The sequence below is a fragment of the Quercus robur genome, chromosome 2, assembly GCF_932294415.1.
Source record: "Quercus robur chromosome 2, dhQueRobu3.1, whole genome shotgun sequence".
Lineage (NCBI taxonomy): Eukaryota > Viridiplantae > Streptophyta > Magnoliopsida > Fagales > Fagaceae > Quercus > Quercus robur.
The window spans coordinates 43,425,980-43,445,420 of NC_065535.1; the positions used below are offsets into that span (position 1 = coordinate 43,425,980).

The 19,441-nt window shown below is 36.2% G+C and overlaps 1 protein-coding gene and 1 long non-coding RNA gene across 5 annotated transcripts; one reads left to right on the forward strand and one right to left on the reverse strand.

The window, feature by feature from the left end:
- Window positions 1-12,616: 12,616 nt before the first annotated feature.
- LOC126713755 (uncharacterized) lies at window positions 12,617-16,513 on the reverse strand. Of its 4 annotated transcripts, none has more exons than XR_007651417.1 (4): window positions 16,037-16,211; window positions 15,086-15,293; window positions 14,776-14,883; window positions 12,617-13,200 (listed from the first exon to the last, which is right to left on the reverse strand). XR_007651417.1 is itself a non-coding variant. In XM_050413612.1 (2 exons), exons 1-2 carry the CDS (start codon window positions 16,386-16,388, stop codon window positions 14,786-14,788), a joined length of 450 nt encoding a protein of 149 aa, XP_050269569.1. In that variant the 5' UTR covers window positions 16,389-16,513; the 3' UTR covers window positions 14,776-14,785. The 4 variants fall into 4 exon arrangements, 1 of the variants encoding a protein (XP_050269569.1); XR_007651416.1 differs by having other exon boundaries at window positions 12,617-13,524; XR_007651415.1 differs by having other exon boundaries at window positions 12,617-14,883.
- Window positions 16,514-16,622: 109 nt separating this feature from the next.
- On the forward strand, window positions 16,623-18,590 carry LOC126713757 (uncharacterized). Its single transcript, XR_007651418.1, has 2 exons — window positions 16,623-17,356; window positions 17,989-18,590. It is a non-coding gene; the product is annotated as an uncharacterized LOC126713757 (long non-coding RNA).
- Window positions 18,591-19,441: the final 851 nt, after the last annotated feature.

Sequence of the window (19,441 nt, forward strand, 5' to 3'; positions counted from 1 at the left end):
GCTTTTCAAATATCCTCTTTCTACTTCGCAAAAATCAAAACTGTTATTCAAATATCCTCTATTTCTACCTAACACAAATTAGGATTGCTGTTCAGATATCCTCTGTTCCTACCCAGCCTAAGACCAAGACTGCTATTCAGATATCCTCTGTTTCTACTTGGCAAAAATCAGGACTGCTATTTAGATATCCTCTACTTCTACCTGACATAAATCGAGACTGCTGTTCAGATATCCACTGTTCCAACCTGGCCTAAGACCAAGGCTGCTGTTCAAATATCCTCTATTCCTACCCGGCCGAAGACCAAGACTGCTATTCAAATATCCTCTGTTTCTAGTTGGCAAAAATCAGGACTGCTATTTAGATATCCTCTATTTCTACTTGACACAAATCGGGATTGCTGTTTAGATATCCTCTGTTCCTACCCAACCTAAGACCAAGACTACTATTTAGATATCCTCTGTTTCTACTTGGCAAAAATCAAGACTACTATTCAAATATCCTCTGTTTCTACCTGACACAAATCAAGACTGTTGTTCGGATATCCTCTGTTCCTACCCAGTCTAAGACCAAGACTACTATTCAGATACCCTCTATTTCTACTTGGCAAAAATCAAGACTACTATTCAGATATCCTCTGTTTCTACTTGATACAAATCGGGACTACTGTTCAAATATCCTCTTTCCTACCCAGCCTAAGACCATGACTGCTATTCAGATATTCTCTGTTTCTACTTGGCAAAAATCAAGACTACTATTCAGACTGCTATTCAGATATCCTCTATCTTCGTCAAATCCTATTTTGAGGCTAGCTAGCGGCGATGTCATACGTCTCACCATCCCATAATCACCAAGTTCCTAAAGAATCCTAAGTTCCCAATCACCAGGTAAATCCCTTACTTTTGCTAGCATTTTATTTTCTACATCCATAGCATCCAACATTTGCATGTTTTTCTACCTAGCCCCCCCCCCCCCCCCCAAAAAAAATCTAGAAAGCTTTCCTAGTTGCATTGCTACTAGCATATTTGCAAAAAAAGAATGAAATTTTGGTCTAGTATCAAGAAACAGATGCAAAAGAAATTTTCCGAAGCAAAAGCAGCAACTCGACCGCATAAGTTAAAAAACTGGTCTCGATCCATGAATCGCCTTTGCACACAATTTAGGGGCCACAAAATGCGAAATCACATTCTTTATCTAACACCTCTCATTGCACCCGAGATATCAGATAAAGAAGGGGCAGCTGTTGATATCGTATTTTGTCCACCCTTGATTTATGCGTCAAACCCTAAAAAACCCAAAATATCATTTTCTCTCCATGGGGTCATGAGAACATATATAATAGCGTGATGCAACCCATTCGAATACCAGAGCACTTAAAGTTCCTTTTTCAGCCAAAATGACCAAAATGCCCTTGGTAAACCCTGGGTTGACCAAAAGTCAAACAAGGTCAAAATCCTCACAAAAACAACATTTTCCATGGTTTTATTTCAAACACGAGCACTTCGAATACTTTTAGCAAATTTGACTAAGTTTGACCAAGTTTGACCTAGAGTTGACTCCCGGTGGGCCCCATAAACCCTTACCTTGATTCGGTCATCAAATTCTAATTCCAACGACTATTCATGGGTCAAAATCGGAGTTAAAACGGTTGAGATATTGAAAAAACCGTGAAAAACTCATCAGCACACTTCCCGTGGTCATAACTTTTGATCCAACCATTGGAATTTTAATTTCTTTAGTTTTCTAAAAACTAGACATCCAGAGCTTTCCAAGAACACCAAGATAGCCTCAATCCAATTCCAGGAAAACCTCCAAATGCACGTCCGAATTCAAAACTGAAAAAGTGCATAAGGACGAAATTGTTGACGTTAGCCGGGCCCGACCTAGCGCACCAAAAAGAGCCGTCAGCGCACCAACAAGGTGCACTGGGCCCCAAAAAGCGTACCAGTGCCTACAAAAGGGCTCCTGGCAACTCAAATTGAGGGGGAGACATTTTGGGAGCTGTTTGGGCATCTTTCTAGGCATTTTTTTCTCACTTTTCTCACCATATTTCTCTCCCAAAAAACACAAAAACACATCAAACCTTCTTGATTCTTCTCTCTTCCAAAAATACAAGGTAGTGTTTATACCCTCTATCTTTCTCTCCTTGGTTCTATACCTTGGATTTGAGGTATAAGGGTATGGATTTAGCTTTTTGGCTACAATCCATACCCCTTTTCCTATAAAGCTTCATCAAGCTTTTTATCCTTTCTTTTTGCTTGAATAACATGATTTATTGCTTTCTTTAGCATGTTTCTTGCTTTATTTGTGCTTCTAGCTTAAATCTCCTTACTTTGTATGCCTTATGCCATGTTTTATGCTTGGATCTAACTTTTCCATGTGGTGCTTGTGTCTAGATCTACAAGTTTCCATGCTTTCCATGTTTATGGCTTGATTTACATGTTCTATGTTAGTCTGTATGCCTATCTCCATGCTTGTGCCTAGATTTATGGGTCCCTATGCTTGCTTTTATGCTTTATGCTACGCTCACATGTCTAGACCCATATGTTTATGCTTATGTTTACATGTCTATATGCTTAGATCCTTGTCTTCACATGTTTATGTGTTTGGATTCTTTTTTCACATGCTTAGATCTACATCCTTACATGCTTATATGTTTAGATCTACATGTTTTCATGCCATATGCCATGTTTTCATGCTTAGATCTATCTTTTCCTTGTATTGTTGTTTAGATCTACATGCTTACATGCTTGATATCACATTTTTGGCCATGCTTTGCATAGATCTACATGTTTACACGCATGTTTCTATGCCTATATGTCTAGACCTATGTTTTCATATGCTTGCATGCTTCTTGCCATGTTTATGTGTATAGGCCTAGGCTTTGTTTGTCATGTCATGTGCTATTATAGCCCTTTTGTTCCTTTTATCGCATTTTCTTGTGTTTTGGCCTATTGGTTTAGACCCGATATAGACCCTATGGTCTTTGTCATCGTCCATACACCAAGGCCCACGTCAAAGAGTTTGGATCATCCTATTTGCATGTTTATGCTTGCTTGCTTTTATGCTTTATGCTCGTCTTAGCCTCTCTTGTCCTAGGCATTGCCATGCTTGATGCCCTCCATAGGCTTGATCTTGTTTGGTTACATCCGATGCCCATGAGGCCTTGTTTAGGGGTAACCACTTAGGATGCGTCGGATGCCAGGTTGCTTCACACGTACCCTTCCCTTTTCTGCTCCGTGCGATGATATGCTTGTCATGCTTGTTCATGCCACCCGTTGGCTTTCTATACATCTTTACATGCTTGCTTACATGTTCATGCATGAGTCTTGCTTGCTAGTGTGTCGTCCATACTTCAACACAATGAAGATATGGACACCCGATCCAAGCTTACATTTGTCCCCCTTGGACACCACCTTTTATTGGCCCTTTTGCTTGCTTACTTTCTTGCCTGTTTACTTTCTTGTTCACTTGCTTTCTTGCCTGTTTACTTTCTTGTTCACTTTCTTTCTTGTTTGTTTGCTTATTGTAAGGTTGAATTTATTCAACCATCTAATTGGCTTTATTCCGTGCCAAATTTGCTTGTAATTCAGCATTTAGTAACCCTGTATTTAGGTGGGATTGTTGTAAGGGTAGTGAGTGAGATAGTGTGAAGATTGCTCAAGAGTGTGCAAGAAAACAGAGTGTCGCGGCTGGGACTCGCGGGTGGACTCGCGGCTTCAACCCGCCAGAAGATGCACACGTGCCAAGCATGCTGGAAGATGAACAGTCATGCTAGCTGGAGCACTACAGGACAAAACAGGACAACTGGCCATACGGTTAACTCGCGACTGGATCTCGCGACTTGGTCAAGCCGCGAGCCACCCCTGTTTTGGAAAAACCTGACGTTTCGCATTCCTCTTCACTCCAGTATAAATACCCTTTTAACCCACGATTGAAAGAGAGCTTCCAGAGAGAATTTTTCCAACTTCTACCACCTCCTTGCCCTTTTGCTCCTTTTTCCTTTTTAGGTTGGCAAGTTCAAGTTGGAAGCACAGGGCAGGTGGGAAGCCTAGTTTGGGTTTCCTTCCTAGGTGCATTTCCCCCTGGTTGGGAATCTAGTAATTCTTGCAAGGTGGACCTCAATTTGCGTTGGATGCCTATGTTGTCTGGAATGGAAGTAACTCCTCGGTCCTCAGAGTAAAAAACTTCAACTACTTCTTCTTCTTGGATGAGAAGGAGTGGCCTCTCCGGTTGTATGATGTGGTGGCAAGGCTAGCTTTGGTATACCTTAAGGTATGGGATCAGTGGTAAGAGTGCCTTCTGGGATGGCATCGGTAATAAGGAAACCTAGAACAGCAACGCTTACCTGGTGTAGGCATGGGTCCTTAGCTTTTATAACGCACTTCGATGCCTGGAAAGTCTTGGATATAGGAGTATAGTTGAGAATCAAGTGTGCCGCTTTAAGCTGGTCGTCACTATGGACGAACACCTCGGCCTTCAGTATTTTATCTAAACTCAGTTGATTGACAAGACTAAAGTTGGGAACAACCACGTTCTTATCTGCAAAACCATTAAGAAAAACAAAATATATATATATATATATATATATATATATATATCATCAGCAAGAAATAGCACGAATTAAAGGAGAACTCAAGTACAAATACATCACCTAAACCTAAGACCCCACCTGGTGTCCCCTCTCTCGTCAAGCAGGGGAGGCCATCGTGCCACTCCCCGAACATGATCAAGAAGTCCTTGTTTAGGCCCTTGTTGGAATCGGGAGGCACTAGATGAGCCTAACCTCGGGGTACCTAGATTTTAGGTAGTATCCCTGCCCCTTTAGGTGGTGAAGGTTGTAAATCCAGTTGACATCATGGTAGGTCAACCCTAAGCCCATTTTTTCATTAAGGGCATCTACACTCCCTAAAATTCTGAACATGTTTGAGGCACACTAAGTGGAAGCCAACTTATGATCCCTAAGGTAGTCCTTGGTTACGGTGCCCATGGGAATTCTCATCCCACCCTCTATGAAGGCAATCATTGGGATTACCACTTCTCCCTTTTGCCTTTTTTCATGCCATTCTCCTTCCTTACAATACCTAATGGACGCTCCTGGAGGAATCCTATATAGAGCTCTAAACTCTCTATTCCCTCCTCAGAGTTTACCAAATGAACGAATCTACCCATTCCTAAGAGAGACTTGGAGATACTAAAAAGATAATGAGAAGGAAGAAGAGCTGAGAAGGAAAAGACACAAAGAAAAGAAAAGTATATGGAAAAATAAAGTGAAAAGGTTTATGAAGACTTACAGAAAGAAGAAAAGTATCCTTGGACAAGCTTTTGGTATTTGTAAGGGCACGAGTGAGTTAAGGAAGTTTGCAGGTTCAAAATATGTGCGCTAAAGTGAAATGAATGCTAAAGTGAGACGAGTGATTGATTCGGGTAGTATTTATATCAAAAAGAAAGTCACAAGTAGGAAAATTCCCGCTCGGGTTCCAGCAAAATCCTTAGCTGTTGGATCTGCATTGCACCATAGAACGTGGGGAACATAGAGCCACAAAAATTTAATAAGAGTGAGTCGAATGCCGAAGCGTCAGGAGCAGGCCTTAAGCAATTAAAAAGGTCATGTACCATCAGAGGTGATTAAAATGGGCGCGGAGGAACTATCATTACATCAAAATCCTTCTTTCTTCTCGAGGAGCCAGAAAGAAGAATCTCGAGGGGCTATTGCAGGGGTGATAAGCCCAGGAGCCCAAATTTATGTATATATTGGGCCAAGGGCCCAATTCGAGGACGTTAAATAATCCTAGGACAAGTAAACACTTTCATAAGGATCCATGTTAGTAAGTGAAAAAGTGAAATCCGATTAAAGTCATCTAGAAGGGTGGTCCGAGAAAGAATCCCTCCTCGGCTGAGCAAAGCCGAGGTCAAAAGGTGTGGTCTGCCATCAAGAGTAATGTTTTGGATCATTTCAGGAATGAGGATAAGTATCAAGAAGGAACAGGACATAGGAAAGTCATGAAATATCTCAAGGGAAAGCTGCTATCACCGCATTAAATGCTCTGTAACTAACTCTCTGGCCGCATTGATAAGGAAGTGATACCTGAACAGTAACTTTTAGCCTTACAGCTACTACCTAAAGACTTTAGGAAGATGCTGATGAGACAAGGATCAACACCTACAATCTGATTTGCACGTGGAAGGTGGAGATGAAAGGGAAAGATAGTATAAAATGGAAGAGATACTTTGAGAAAGGGGGATCGAGAAACTAAGGGAAAAACACTGTGGCAATCAAGAATTGTATTTGTAATCAAACTTGAGAGAAATATATAAGAACTAATCTCCTCGGACTGCGTCGAGGATGATTTCCTTTAGTTTAAACCAGTCTATCTTCCTTTTCTTGTAATCTGAATCCACTTTATTTGTTGTCCAACTCATTAAAGCCCAGTTTTCAACCCACTCTCTACAAATTCATTGTATTGGGTTTTTTGGGCCTAAGTTCATCCATCATTTAGGTAGAGGACTCAAATTACGTCCTTATAGTGTTTATATAAATTTACTTCCATACACCTATTACATATATAAAAATAAATAAATAAATAATAGTTATACCCCCAAAAAAAAAAGCATTTAAAAAAATAATTAAAAAAAAATGAATGTTTAAAGCTTGAAAAACAAAACACAAAACACAACACACACACACACAAGAAGGAAACCAACTTGAAGAGTGGAGGGGTAGATGGGCAATTTCTCATCTTAAGTCCATTTTATCCCTCATTTGAGGAGAAAAATTTCTCTTCACAAAAAGTAGACCCGGGGAGAAAACAATTCTCCCTCCAACCAAACATACACCCTTGCCATTTTCTCTACTATTTTCTCTCCTCCATTTCCCATGCATCTCTCTTGTTTTCACTCCAACCAAATAAACTCTTAGGGTTTTGCATTGTGCACACCATATAAGTGAAATATTCTTAAAGGCATACATACATTTACATAGAAAAAATTCAGAGGTACAAAGAAACACACACATAAACATATCCTCTTATCAAGCTCTCCCTTGCCCTAGGGTTGCATTATCTAGCCCTAGGTCTGGGTCATGGACTCAAGGGGCCGCCTTTGGGCACTTCACCCATTGCACCTTGTTCTCTTAGCCCATTGGCCAAATCCATTGGACTCATGTGCCAAGAAAAACACTTCAATTAATTAAATTTCTAGATGCAACCCTTCGTTTGTGTTTGTTTTCCATGTTTGCTGAAAAATAGACCGCGTGGATTTTTATCACTAACAATTCCATCTTGAAGTATCGGCTCGAGTTAGTCTCACTCACCTTATTTAAATTCCATGATTAAATTTGAGTATATGCATGATCAGATTTCCTATATTATGTATTATCTATACTATTAATAACAGGATTTTTTGTTTAGGTTTCATCATTTTGCGTACTAAAATATCTCCACACAAATTCTTAAACTCTCTAAAATAACCCTATCTTTTAGTTAAATAATTTTAAATTTAAAAACACAAATTAGTTAAAAGAGTAATTTACCATTTTTTTTTTTAATTCCTAAGTTTTAGGCTTTTTCTTTTCTCTTCTCCAATCCAAATTACCAATTTTTATTTTAAATCCAAATTTTTAAACTTTTATCAATTCTCATGTAGAAAAAGATCCTAAAAATTAGTACACTATTTAACTTACTTTTAAACATTATTAAAAAAATACTCAATTATTTTATATATATTTTTTAGACAAATAAAAAAGAGATCTCACCACCCAAGACAACAGAAATTATTTTTTTAGGGTACGTGCATGCAATGGCGGAGCCACGTTAGAGCCATGTTGAATATATGCACTCATAAATGAAATATCCCAAAATTTTAGAAGATTTTTCAAAGATGGTACTCTTTCGGCCCCCCATCCTCTATTTGTTTTTCAGAGAAACTCCTCTAGTTTAACAATTTTCTGAAGAAAGAAAAATAATTTCAAAAAATGCCCTTTCTTGTTTTTTGAAAAAAAAAAAAAAAAAAAAAAAAAAAAAAAAATCTCTCTAGCTTACTTTGGTATTGACAGTTGAAGGAGCCTGTGTTTCACACACTTTTTTTTTTCTTCATTTTCAAAAAATTACGTCGTTGGTCCATTGCCAGGAGATTAGCAGTTTATGTTCTCTCAGTTTTCTCCTTCGCCTCTATATCCCATTTTCCTTTTCCTTCTCTTCTTTACTTCAAGTGATTGATTTAGTGCTATACAATTTACTGACTCCACGACTTCTAAACTAATTTCTCTAATTCCAATACAATAAAGCTATTAAGAAAGGACCACATATATAGTTCAAAAACAAACACATCAGCATCAAAAAAAATAAACAAACAAACTAGTCAAAAGCAAACTTGATATATCACTTTAGTCGTTTAGTTTACTCCTAGGTGTGGTATAGAAGAAATATATTACCACAACTTATTTCACAACTTTTTTGTTACAAGATGTAGACAAGTGTGATTGGCGGAGAAAAAATAGTAAGTCCATATATAAGTAATAGATAACCACTCGCAATCTTTCATGATAAAGTTGTGACAAAAGGTTGTAAAATAATTATGATCCTAGAACCACTATGAATTGTCTTCATCTATTATTTATTTTTTTAATTGATAAATATATTATATAACATATAAATATAATAACTTATTATTAATTAGACAAAATATATTACTAGATATTTTGATTCAATTTATTTTTATGCGTGTCTAATTTTTAGCCATCTTTTAACCTATTAATAATATTCTTTTATCTTAATTATTATAATTAATATGTTGTAATTTAACTTGAAAACCTAGGTCGATAGGCAAATTAAAAACTATATTGAGTTATAAATTAATCCACTTAAATATATATATATATATATATATATATATATATATATATATATATTTATCACACACACAAAAAAAAAAAAAAAAAAACATGTATTGTATATTGAATTGTGTTTATGATACTACTACATATTTTTGATAATTGTACATAGTATGGATATATATTTTAAAAAAATGTAATCGTCTTATTTATTGCTTGGCCCCCTAACCATAAATTTCTAGTTCCGCCATTGCGTGCATGGGCCCATGGCAAAAGCCTGGGGGTCCATGTATTTCAGTGTTTGCCCTAACTCCTAAGTGCATGCACATTCTCGTTGTGTTGTATACATGAGCATCCCAATTGGTATCGTATCGTATCAAACCCCCTTTTTTTGTCTCTTCAGTGTGTACATTTCAGGTCTATTTAGATAATGCTTATTACTAAAAACTGAAAATATTGTAACAAAATAATTTTTAAATGTGTGAATAGTGTCATGGGACCCAGTTTTAAAGTTAAATTTGCATTTTTTTTTCCAAGTTACGAGTCCCATGAACAATGCCCATGGACCCACTAAAAAAAAACGCAGCCGCTGGGAAACGCACAAAACGCACTTTCCAAACTCACGCTTCATTTCGCACCTAGTGTATGTTTGGATTGCACTGAAAACAACAGACATACGCGTCTGCATTGTATGGGTACTGTACACTATTCACGGGACTCGCAAGTACGGATTTTAGCAAATTTTTCTTTAAAACTGGATCCCACAACACTATTCACACATTTAAAAATTATTTTGCTATAGTATTTTCAGTTTTCAATAATCAGCAATAAACGGTATCCAAACAAACCCCTAGTGGAAAATCGACACTACATTAATTTCCATGCATCGAATGAAGTGCAAGACAGACATCGTATACACAAATGAATGAGAGACCTCGTTGGTGTGTCAATTCATGCACACCATATGCAAAACGCTACTCTACTATGTATGTGTTTAAATATAGCTTATTTTACTGAAAACTGAAAATTAAAAACTGAAAACAATAAAATAATATTTTTTGGTTACTGTTTATTAAAGAGAATACTGTGAACAGTGCACCAGGTGTTGGACTAAAAAAAAAAAAAGCCAAAAACACAAGAACAGAAAATGCAGACACCAAAACACCAAATCCAAACAAAGCTTATATTTCCATCAAGAGAAAAAAAAAATAAAAATTTGCAAATTAAAGCCTTATCAGTTTTTCACCTCAGAAATATAAATGGTACTAATATTTATTGCATTCCAAAAAAAGATAGATAAATTGAGGCCATGCCTCCTTTCAAATAAATAAAATCACTTATTATTATTCCTTGGTTAAAATCCAAAACAGACCCTCTAAGTTTCAACTTTTATCATTTCAATTCTCTAAATTTTAGTTTTGTCATTTCAGTCCTCTAAGTTTCAAATTTTGTCAATTAAGTATTCTATTTGGCTCCAGTTAACTCTTTCTGTTTACTAACCAAAACAACATTGTTTTGGGTTTTTATTTTTTATTTTTTTTTATTATTTTATTTAGTAATTAAAAAAAATGTTATTTAAATGTTTTAAAAAAATAAATAAATAAAATAAAGGAAGAAGAAGGCAGCTAAAGGGAATGACGTCATTCCCCTGCCCCTGAAAACAAAACAAAAAAATCACGATACTGATTGAGCCCTAACTGAGAAAATTGGGGGAGATAAAAATAGGGGGAAAAGAGAGAGAGAGAGTTAGGGATCAGCAAGGGGGAAGAGACAGAGATTGCGAGATCGGCGAGGGACCATGAGATTGAGACCGAGATAAAGGGATATATCGACACCGAGAGAGAAGGAGATGGATTTTGCGGGGGGCTAGGGTATACTCTGATGGGCTAGGATGTACTCCGGTGGGTTATGGTCTACTCTGGCAACTCCAGCTCCTATCTTTTCAATCTGTGTTTTATCTTCTTTAAGCCAAATGATTCAATCCATGGCACTAACCATTTGATACAAATTATTTTTCAATTTATTGCAAAATAGTATTATTTTGATCCTAGAAAAAATTAATTTAAAGTTGTACTATGAAAAAGTGCGGTTTGGAAACATGTTATCAAATGGGCATTGAGCCATTGCTAGTCTAAAGTCTGGCCTTGTTTGAATGACATTCTAGCTTGATGGGATTTTTTTTTTCCAATGCATGTTAGGCGTTTAGGATTGCACATTTGATTATTTCGATTGGGATTATCCTGACGACAGATAAGATTTTGAAAATAGCGATTGTGGCTGCTTCTATTAGGTTCCCCGAATGCGCTATTTGGCATGTTCTATATATTCTCCATTCTAGTTATACTTGATTCCACTATCCTGGCTGCTGCAACTGGTTTGATGGATTTCTTTGCAACTTCTCTCATTTTCATTCAAAGGTGGTTGTCGTTGTTCTATATTCCTTCTTTGGTTGTACTTAGCTGGAGCCGAAGTTGCCAGTGTGATTTTTTATTTTTTTATTTTTTTTTTCAGGGGCAGGGAAACAACGTCATTCCCCTTAGCTGCCTTTTTAAAAAAAACAATAATATTTTTTTTCTTTTTTTTAATCACGAAATAAAAGAATTAAATTAAAAATAAAAGCCCAAAACGGCATATTTTTGGTTGGTAAACGGAAAGAGTTAACAGAAGCCTAATAGAATACTTAATTGACAAAATTTGAAACTTAAAGAGCTAAAATAACAAAACTGAAACATAAAAAACTGAAAAAAAAAAAAAAAAAAAAAAAAAAAAAAAAAAAGTTGAAACTTAAGAGCAGTTTTAGATTTTAGCCTCATTCCTTTTAGTAAATAGATTATTGCTCCTGTTCCATCATGGGATAATGAGTTTGAGATCTGATGATATCCTTGGGCATGAGATTCTAATTCCAACCAGCATTACCCCCTAGCTACAATAAACTTTAAATTTCCTCAATCTTCTATACTATCGGGAAGATAAATTAATCATTTATTGGAGTAATCTGATGTAATTTTTTGAAACAAGTGTCACTCATTTATTAAGTAGGAAATACCAAAACAGATACTAAGTTGGCATTACTGAAACATGATATACTTTTTTGAAGAAGAGGGCCTAAAGGTAAAACAAAGTCATTCCTAATTAATAAGGTGAACCAAGCCGACATACTTGATGATATCCACTCAAGGCCTATATTATTAGTGAATGTATCCAACCTTTCTAATTAATGAAGTTAAGCTTGCATTCAAAAAAATCCTAAGGTATTATGTTTGGTTCTGATAATCCTTTTTGTGATATATATATATATATATATATATATATATATATATATATATATATATATATATGCCGTGCTAAGATGAATTTGGCTTTTTATCTTAATTTAATGCGAATCCAGAACATATGTATTGAGCTGGTTGTGGCTTCTGACCTCCTTCCAGCACCATTCCATCTGATCTAGTAGGTTAGTTAATGTCCTGCAGATTCATTGACTTGTTGCATGCGTGACTGTGAAATGGTTGAAATAGCATCAGGTTCATGTTTTTGGTCGTAGACTGAAAAAAATAAAAATTATTGATATTACTAGTTAATACTAATAAGCTGTATGGTTTTGCGCATATTATTTTCCATCAGCCATTTGGTCCCATGCACGACAATCCAATTTCTTATTCCCCACCACGTCCCAGCTATAAGCCAAGCTAATACTTTTTTCTTTTCCTTCCTCTTCTTTTTTTTTTTTTTTTTTTTTTTTTTTTTTTTTTTTTTGAGAGAGCCAAGCTTTTTTTTTTTCTAAATAAAAAAAAAAAAAAAAAATCCGGTGTAACCTCATCAACCTCATGCCACATAACGACAATAGATAATACCATGTGTATCATATAAGCCTTATTGAGACTAACGCTCGAACCACTCCTCTCTAAATGCTGAGATAATCACTCCTACAATCAAGCCACACCGTACACGGTACGGTAAAGGAAAGCCATGTTATTACCTACCCTGCCCCCCAAACCCAAATTCTTGCTCATATTCCTAAATCCTGACATGGACATTTCTTACCACCTAGTCACGTGCAAATAAATTATTGATTATCAAAACAAACAATAAAATAGTATATAGTTAAAATTATTTTCCCAGTCCTCTAAAATCAGCATTGCTCTCATTGACATCAGATTCAATCAGAGCCGTCAACGTCCATTTCCAAGGGCCCTATTAAATCAGAATGATCTTTTCTTTTTTCTTTTTTCTTTTTTCTTTTTTGCATGACTAATTTACATATGTAACTTCATTATGAAGAATATTGATTCTGAATGAAGCTGGACATTGTATGTAGTGAAGTTTCCCTCCGGAGATACCATGACAAGATGTCGGGTCAATATATGCTATTCTGAATAAAGAATCATCAAAGAAAGTTCCAAATTAGCAGGGCACGTTGCCCCTTAGGAGCAATATAAAGCCTCAAAGACCAGAGACAAAAAAGCATCCCATTCCAACTCCATAGATTGACACAAGCAGTTGATAATTGTTCATTGGAGTTGGAATGGCAAGGTTACGAGCATTGTTAATGGTTGTATTCATCTCTGCAATTGCACCAAATCAAATTTTAGTCAATGCCAAGTTTTCTAAGAGCATGTATTTTGCTTCGGGTGCTAACAATCAGTCTACAACGTTATAGGCAATGGTGATAATCTTCAACTCGTCTTGGATAAAACTGCAGGTAAAATAGTCTTCTTATCATCCGTCTCATATGCAATTTGACATTTGAATGTTAGCTTTATCTGCTTAATTTTTTGTTGCGAAAAAAAGTACATTGCACTTGATGCATCTAATTACATATATAACAAATACAGACATAATGCATATCATGAGCATAAACACAAAATTTTGCATGTAATGCCAAATTATCAGATTACTCCATTAGTTACAAAATCTAAAGGAATCAAATTAGTCCATTCTAGCTTGGCAATTATCAAAACGTAAATATGTTATGTAACCTATGATCAGATCATAGAATCTCATATTAGAAACTGAGAAATGAACACACAAAGGCTCATATAATAATGATTTCTCTCTGCTTAATTAATCAATCATGCTGCCTTGGGTATTCAGGCACTCCAATTCAATAAAAGCAAGCACTCTTATTTGGAACCATTCAAATGCTCATTAAGTTGGTACCTGGAACTCTGCTGGAACAGTGACAGCCTACTATGTAAGTTCATTCATTTAAATCATTACTTTGTCTTTGTCAAAAAAGATGTATATTATACATCTTTTTATAATAAAGGTCTGTTTGGATACAGCTAAAAACTGAAAACTGAAAAACACTATAGCAAAATAATTTTTAAATATGTGAATAGTATTGTAGGACCCATTTTTAATAAAAAAATTGCTGAATAGTGAAGTTTATGAGTCTCGTGACTGAAAAGTTGATTAAAAGGTACTGGAAAAGTTGCTGAAGTGTGCACTGTTCACACCTTTCCAGTCAACAATCATGGCACAAAAAAAAAAAAAAAAAAGGGTGAAACATGTTTTGCGTCTAGACGTGGACGCAAAACACAGTACCCAAACGGAGGCTAAATACAACACATGCACCCCATATGGATTGAATCCATGTCCTCACCTTCCATCCTTGCTTATGGGAGGAAGGAGAAGATATTGGATCCAAAGACTTTGCGTAGCTCTAAAGCATGCATGTCTTTCACAAAACCAATGTGTGGTAAAAAGTGCTAATTCCCCTTTCTCAAATGTCTGCAGCTATCCTCTAGTGGGAGCAACCACGATGAAATAGACTACGAGTTTTTTGGGAATGTTTCAGGACAACCTTACATCATCCACACAAACATCTACACAAAAGGAAATGGAAGCAAGGAACAGCAATTCTACCCTTGGTTTGACCCAACTGATGGTTTCCACAACTACAGCATACACTGGAACCCCACTGAAGTAGTGTAAGTAGACTTACCACATTGCCGTTAATCATTTATTCCTGTTGTATAAGACGAAAGACATTTTTTCCAAACGGCAATGGCTTCCCCCAAACAGATGTTTATGACTTTATTCTCTTCCCCTCCTGAAAATTTCAACAAATTTTGTCATTCCCAATCATTTGAACTTATTTCCCTATATTCTCCCAACAGGTTCATAATTCCTAATAAAAATCCAGGAACCCAACTGTTCCTAAACTCTGAATTTGTCACTACATTTTCAGGTGGTATGTCGACAGTATACCAATTCGTGTATTCAGAAACTACAAGAATAAAGGGATTGCTTACCCCAATAAGCAGGGGATGAGGGTCTACTCCAGCCTATGGAATGCAGATAACTAGGCAACAAGAGGAGGACTTGAAAAGATCAACTGGACCTGTTCACCCTTTGTTGCAAAATTCAGTCAATTTAGGCCAAGGGCTTGCCTGTGGCAAGGATAAGCCAGCATCAGTCGGTGTGCTTCCAACACCACTGCTGCTAATTGGTATACTTCCCCTGGATACAAACAGTTGAGTTATGCTAAGTTTGGTCAATTAAATTGGGTGAGAGACAACTTTATGATCTACGACTACTGCAAAGATACAAAAAGGTTCAACGGACAGCTACCTCCCGAATGTTTTAAACAACAATTCTAACATGAGGATCAGCAATCCAGCTAAAATTTTCAATTGTTGTTTGTGTTTCATTTGTATTGAATTAATTTTATTTTTGTTCATATACCAAATATGGTTTCTTTGTCGCTCTCTGGCTATTTTTATTGAACATGTTATGTTACTTGTATCAGGTTATTGTCTATGTCAGTTATGAACTATCTAATACATGAAATAATCAGCTTTTTCTCATTTTCTAACCAAGTATGAAACAATGCAACTTATATAGTTAAACATAAAGGCACTGGACTTGGTTTATGTAACCATTATATTGTTTCATCAACCAAATCAATAAAAAACATAAGATCCAGATTTCTATTTCCCTATCCTCAAATTATAAGCTAGGATTCCTCAAAAAAAAACTATAAGCTAGGAACTAATTAATATTACAGACACAAACACATGACAATGAAAAGGAAAAAAAAAATACCCAACAATGCAAACCCCACATCCACATGAATTTTACATTTTGAAAACCCCAAATAACATGGATCATAAAATTTTTTTTTTTTTTTTTAAAACCCCCTTTTGGGGGGTTACAAAGTCATTGCGTACAAAGCCAAACCCCGAGAACAATGAGGACCGTACCAAACAAGGCGTGGGCCAAGCGGGTCTCTTCCCCTAAAAGCATTCCGAAGACGGCAGTCGCAGCAAATGTGGTGGCATTGGTGACGGGCACGGTGAGAGAGATGGGAGTGTGGCTTAGAATAACGAAGAAAGTAGCGGAGGCCGAGAGGTTTATGAAGAAAGGGATGGAGTATTGCCAGATAGAGAGGAGAGTGAACCAGTTTTTGAGGGAAGAGAGCAATTTGTGTTGTGGCGATGGTGTTGGAGTGGATTTGAGAGCTTGGTCCCACAAGAGAGCGCCGCGGCGCATGATGGCGTTGGTGGCGCCCCACACTAGACCCACCGCCACCATCTTCTCTACGTCTCCGTTCATCTTGTTTTCACTCAGACACTCTGGTCAGTCTGAATCATATTTCTATTTCACTTGAAAGTGAAAGGTCGACTTTGATGAATGTTTTGGGAACGAGATGCCTAACCCTAGATCAGATGGAAAAAAAATATATATGGAAATTTTTTTTTTTTTTTTTTTTTTTACGAAAATGCATTTTTGGTTACTGCATTTTGCGCTAATTCTCGATAGACCCGGATTTCCTCCAAAAAAATCCTCCAAATTGGAACAGCTGTCACTTAATGCAATTGACACTTAACCTTGCACATGACCCATTTTAATTGAAGAGTTGTTAACCCTAACAGTGTTAGCCAAATTTTCTTGTCAGACATACACTGATACACAACCTCACACCTCACGCCTCTCTCTCATCCCCTCCACCTTTGTCTTGGTTTTCTCAGCAAACTCAGACTAGCGAGCTCTTGTGAGGCGGAATCTACGGCGGCGGTTTTGACCGGCAAGAGCTTGTGAGGCGAAATGGACGGCAGCCACACCTCTGTTTTTCTTCGAACCTCAGACCGGCAAGAGAATCCGGCCACCCACTGCACATGGCCAGCCTCTCTCCTCTCTCTTTCTCTCTTATCCCTCCTCTCAAACCAGCAAGAGAATCCAGCCACCCACTGCACACGCCGTTCCTCCTCCGATTCCGCCCCATCCCTTCTCTCTCTTTGCCATTCCCATCCCCCACCCATCTCTTCGCCGCCAAGGACCACCGATCCTACCACCCATCTTTTCAAGGCTCCGATTTTTATAAGAGAGCAAATTGAAATCTCTTCTCCCACTTGACAACATCTGTTCTGCAACATCATCTTCACCCTTAATCGGTAAAGGTCCGATGTTCCTATATGAAATTTCTAAAGAGAAACGCTGTTTAATTTCAGAAGAGAGCAAACTAAAATCTCTTCTCCCACTTGATGATATCAGTTCTGCAGCATCATCTTCTCTCTTAATCGGTAAGATCTGGTTTAATTTCCTATATGAACGTTCAGCCTGCTCTATTTTTTTTTTTTTTTTATCTTAACAGATTTTGCATATTCATTTGGTTTTGGTTTTGAATTTTTTTTTTTTTTTTTTTTTTTTTTTAACTGAGAAAGGTAGCTTTCCTTTGGTTTTAAATGGATATATTTTTTTAAGTTTTTATGGATGCAATAAATTTTTATTATTTTAAAGAAAATTAGACCAACAATTTAATTTGGAAAGAAGCTGTTTGTAATACGGGATGTTTAACCTTAAATTCTATATATACATTTTTGATTGAGTTTATGAACCACTCTTGTTCCTATTCAAATCCACTGGTGATTATTGTTTCTTTAAATTTTGGTTATATTCATGAGGCTTTGAGTGTTTCTGCTGTGATTCAAATGAATTCTTTTTTGTTGGCCATTAAAATCTCTAGAGGCTAAAAAGGTTGTAAAATTTTCTATTAAAAAGAATAGAAAGATCATATCAGATTCCAAAATTTTCATAATCAATAGAAAGATGGTCAAGAAAAAACTGTAAACTAAGAGACATTTTTAGTTAGTTTAATTTTATTGTCTTTATTCTATGCAAAATTACTGCTTATTTCTTTCAATTTCTTTTATAGATGCAAGTCCATATCATATGAAGCACAGTGCATTTAAGCTCAAGAATGCTATTATGCAGCAACAATATAAACTCTGTTTACAGAACAAGTGCAACTTTAAGTTCTTTCTCATAATGTGGACCTTAAGGGTTAAAAGTGAGATCCAGAAGACTTAAATGGACAAGAAGATTAATATTTGCACAGTTCGCTACTGAGGATAGCTGCTATATAAGTGTAATAGGGATGACGGTTAATTCAGAAGAGATGTGCAATCCCCATGGAGAAAAGCTGCATTTTTGAAGTGCTTTCTATGTCTACAAATTTGCCTAATTGTTCTTTCTCTAGCTACCTAGTCTCTTAAACACAGGTTTCGGGGTAGCTTGAATGTTGATTCTAGACCCAAGGCCCTTCTTGATGTAATTTATGAGGATAGTAGCAAGTCCTCTTCCTTTGTATTGCCTTGATGTTCACTGCTTTGTATTTTAATAAAATCTTTTTCTCATAGCAAAGAAAAATGATACAACACCTTGCCACGAGACAAATTTTTTGGCTTAGGGCAAAGAGAGCTTTTTAGAGTTGCTTTGTATATTTAATTTACATCCTTCACTATGCCTCGTTATACAGATTTTTTGAATTGGCCAAGTATATATATATGTTAGTTGCTGCAACGACTACAAATGCAAAATCCATAGCTTATATTCTGTGACCAACCAAGAAATGAATCCATTGCGTTCTCAAAACTCATTGCAACAGTACAAAACAAGACAAAATAGAGAGAACAAAACAGAGAAACCTTTTTTTTTTTTTTTTTTTTTTTTTTTTGGAGAAGCAAAAAAAAGACTAATCAAATGTAAAAGAGATGTCATTTCAAGTGGGCAAATGACCATAAAGTCTCCAATGCAACAGAACTGTTTACATTATTCCAACTTTCTAAGATGAATCAATCTTGCTACAATTACTATAAATGTAAAATCCATAAGTTGTGTTCTGTTACCAACTAAGAAATGAATTCATTGCATTTTCAACACTCATTGCAATAGTATAAAACAAGACAAAATAAAGAGAACAAAACAGTTTTTTTTTTAAGAAGCAAAAAACAGAACAATCAAATGTAAAGGAGATGCCATTTCAAGTGGGCAAATAACCATAAAATCTCCAATGCAACTGAACTGTTTACATGTATTCCAAAATATCATGATAAAGTTTGATCATGAAAAAAAAAATTGCAATCCTTTCTACAAGAAGGTGAATTTGGTGGTCTAATTACAACTTTGAGGAGGAAAGCCAACCAAGTTGCTTTTTACTACAAAAGTTGCTGCTTTCTTCTGCAATTCAGGCTATATTTGTTTCACCTAAATGTTTTATGCCAACCAAATCTATACCTAAGTTTAAAATTCCTAAATCTTAAAGAGAGTCAAATAAAAAGAAAAACTCAACAAATCTATTGCTAAATTTAAAGTTCTTGAATTTAAAT

Excerpts from the sequence above, each read along its gene's own strand:
- LOC126713755 (XM_050413612.1), bottom strand. The coding sequence starts at position 16,388 with ATGAACGGAGACGTAGAGAAGATGGTGGCGGTGGGTCTAGTGTGGGGC. Across the intron at positions 14,884-16,036 it reads CTTGGCCCACGCCTTGTTTG|GAGGGGAAGAGAATAAAGTC; the intron begins GTACGGTCCTCA and ends TGAAATTTTCAG.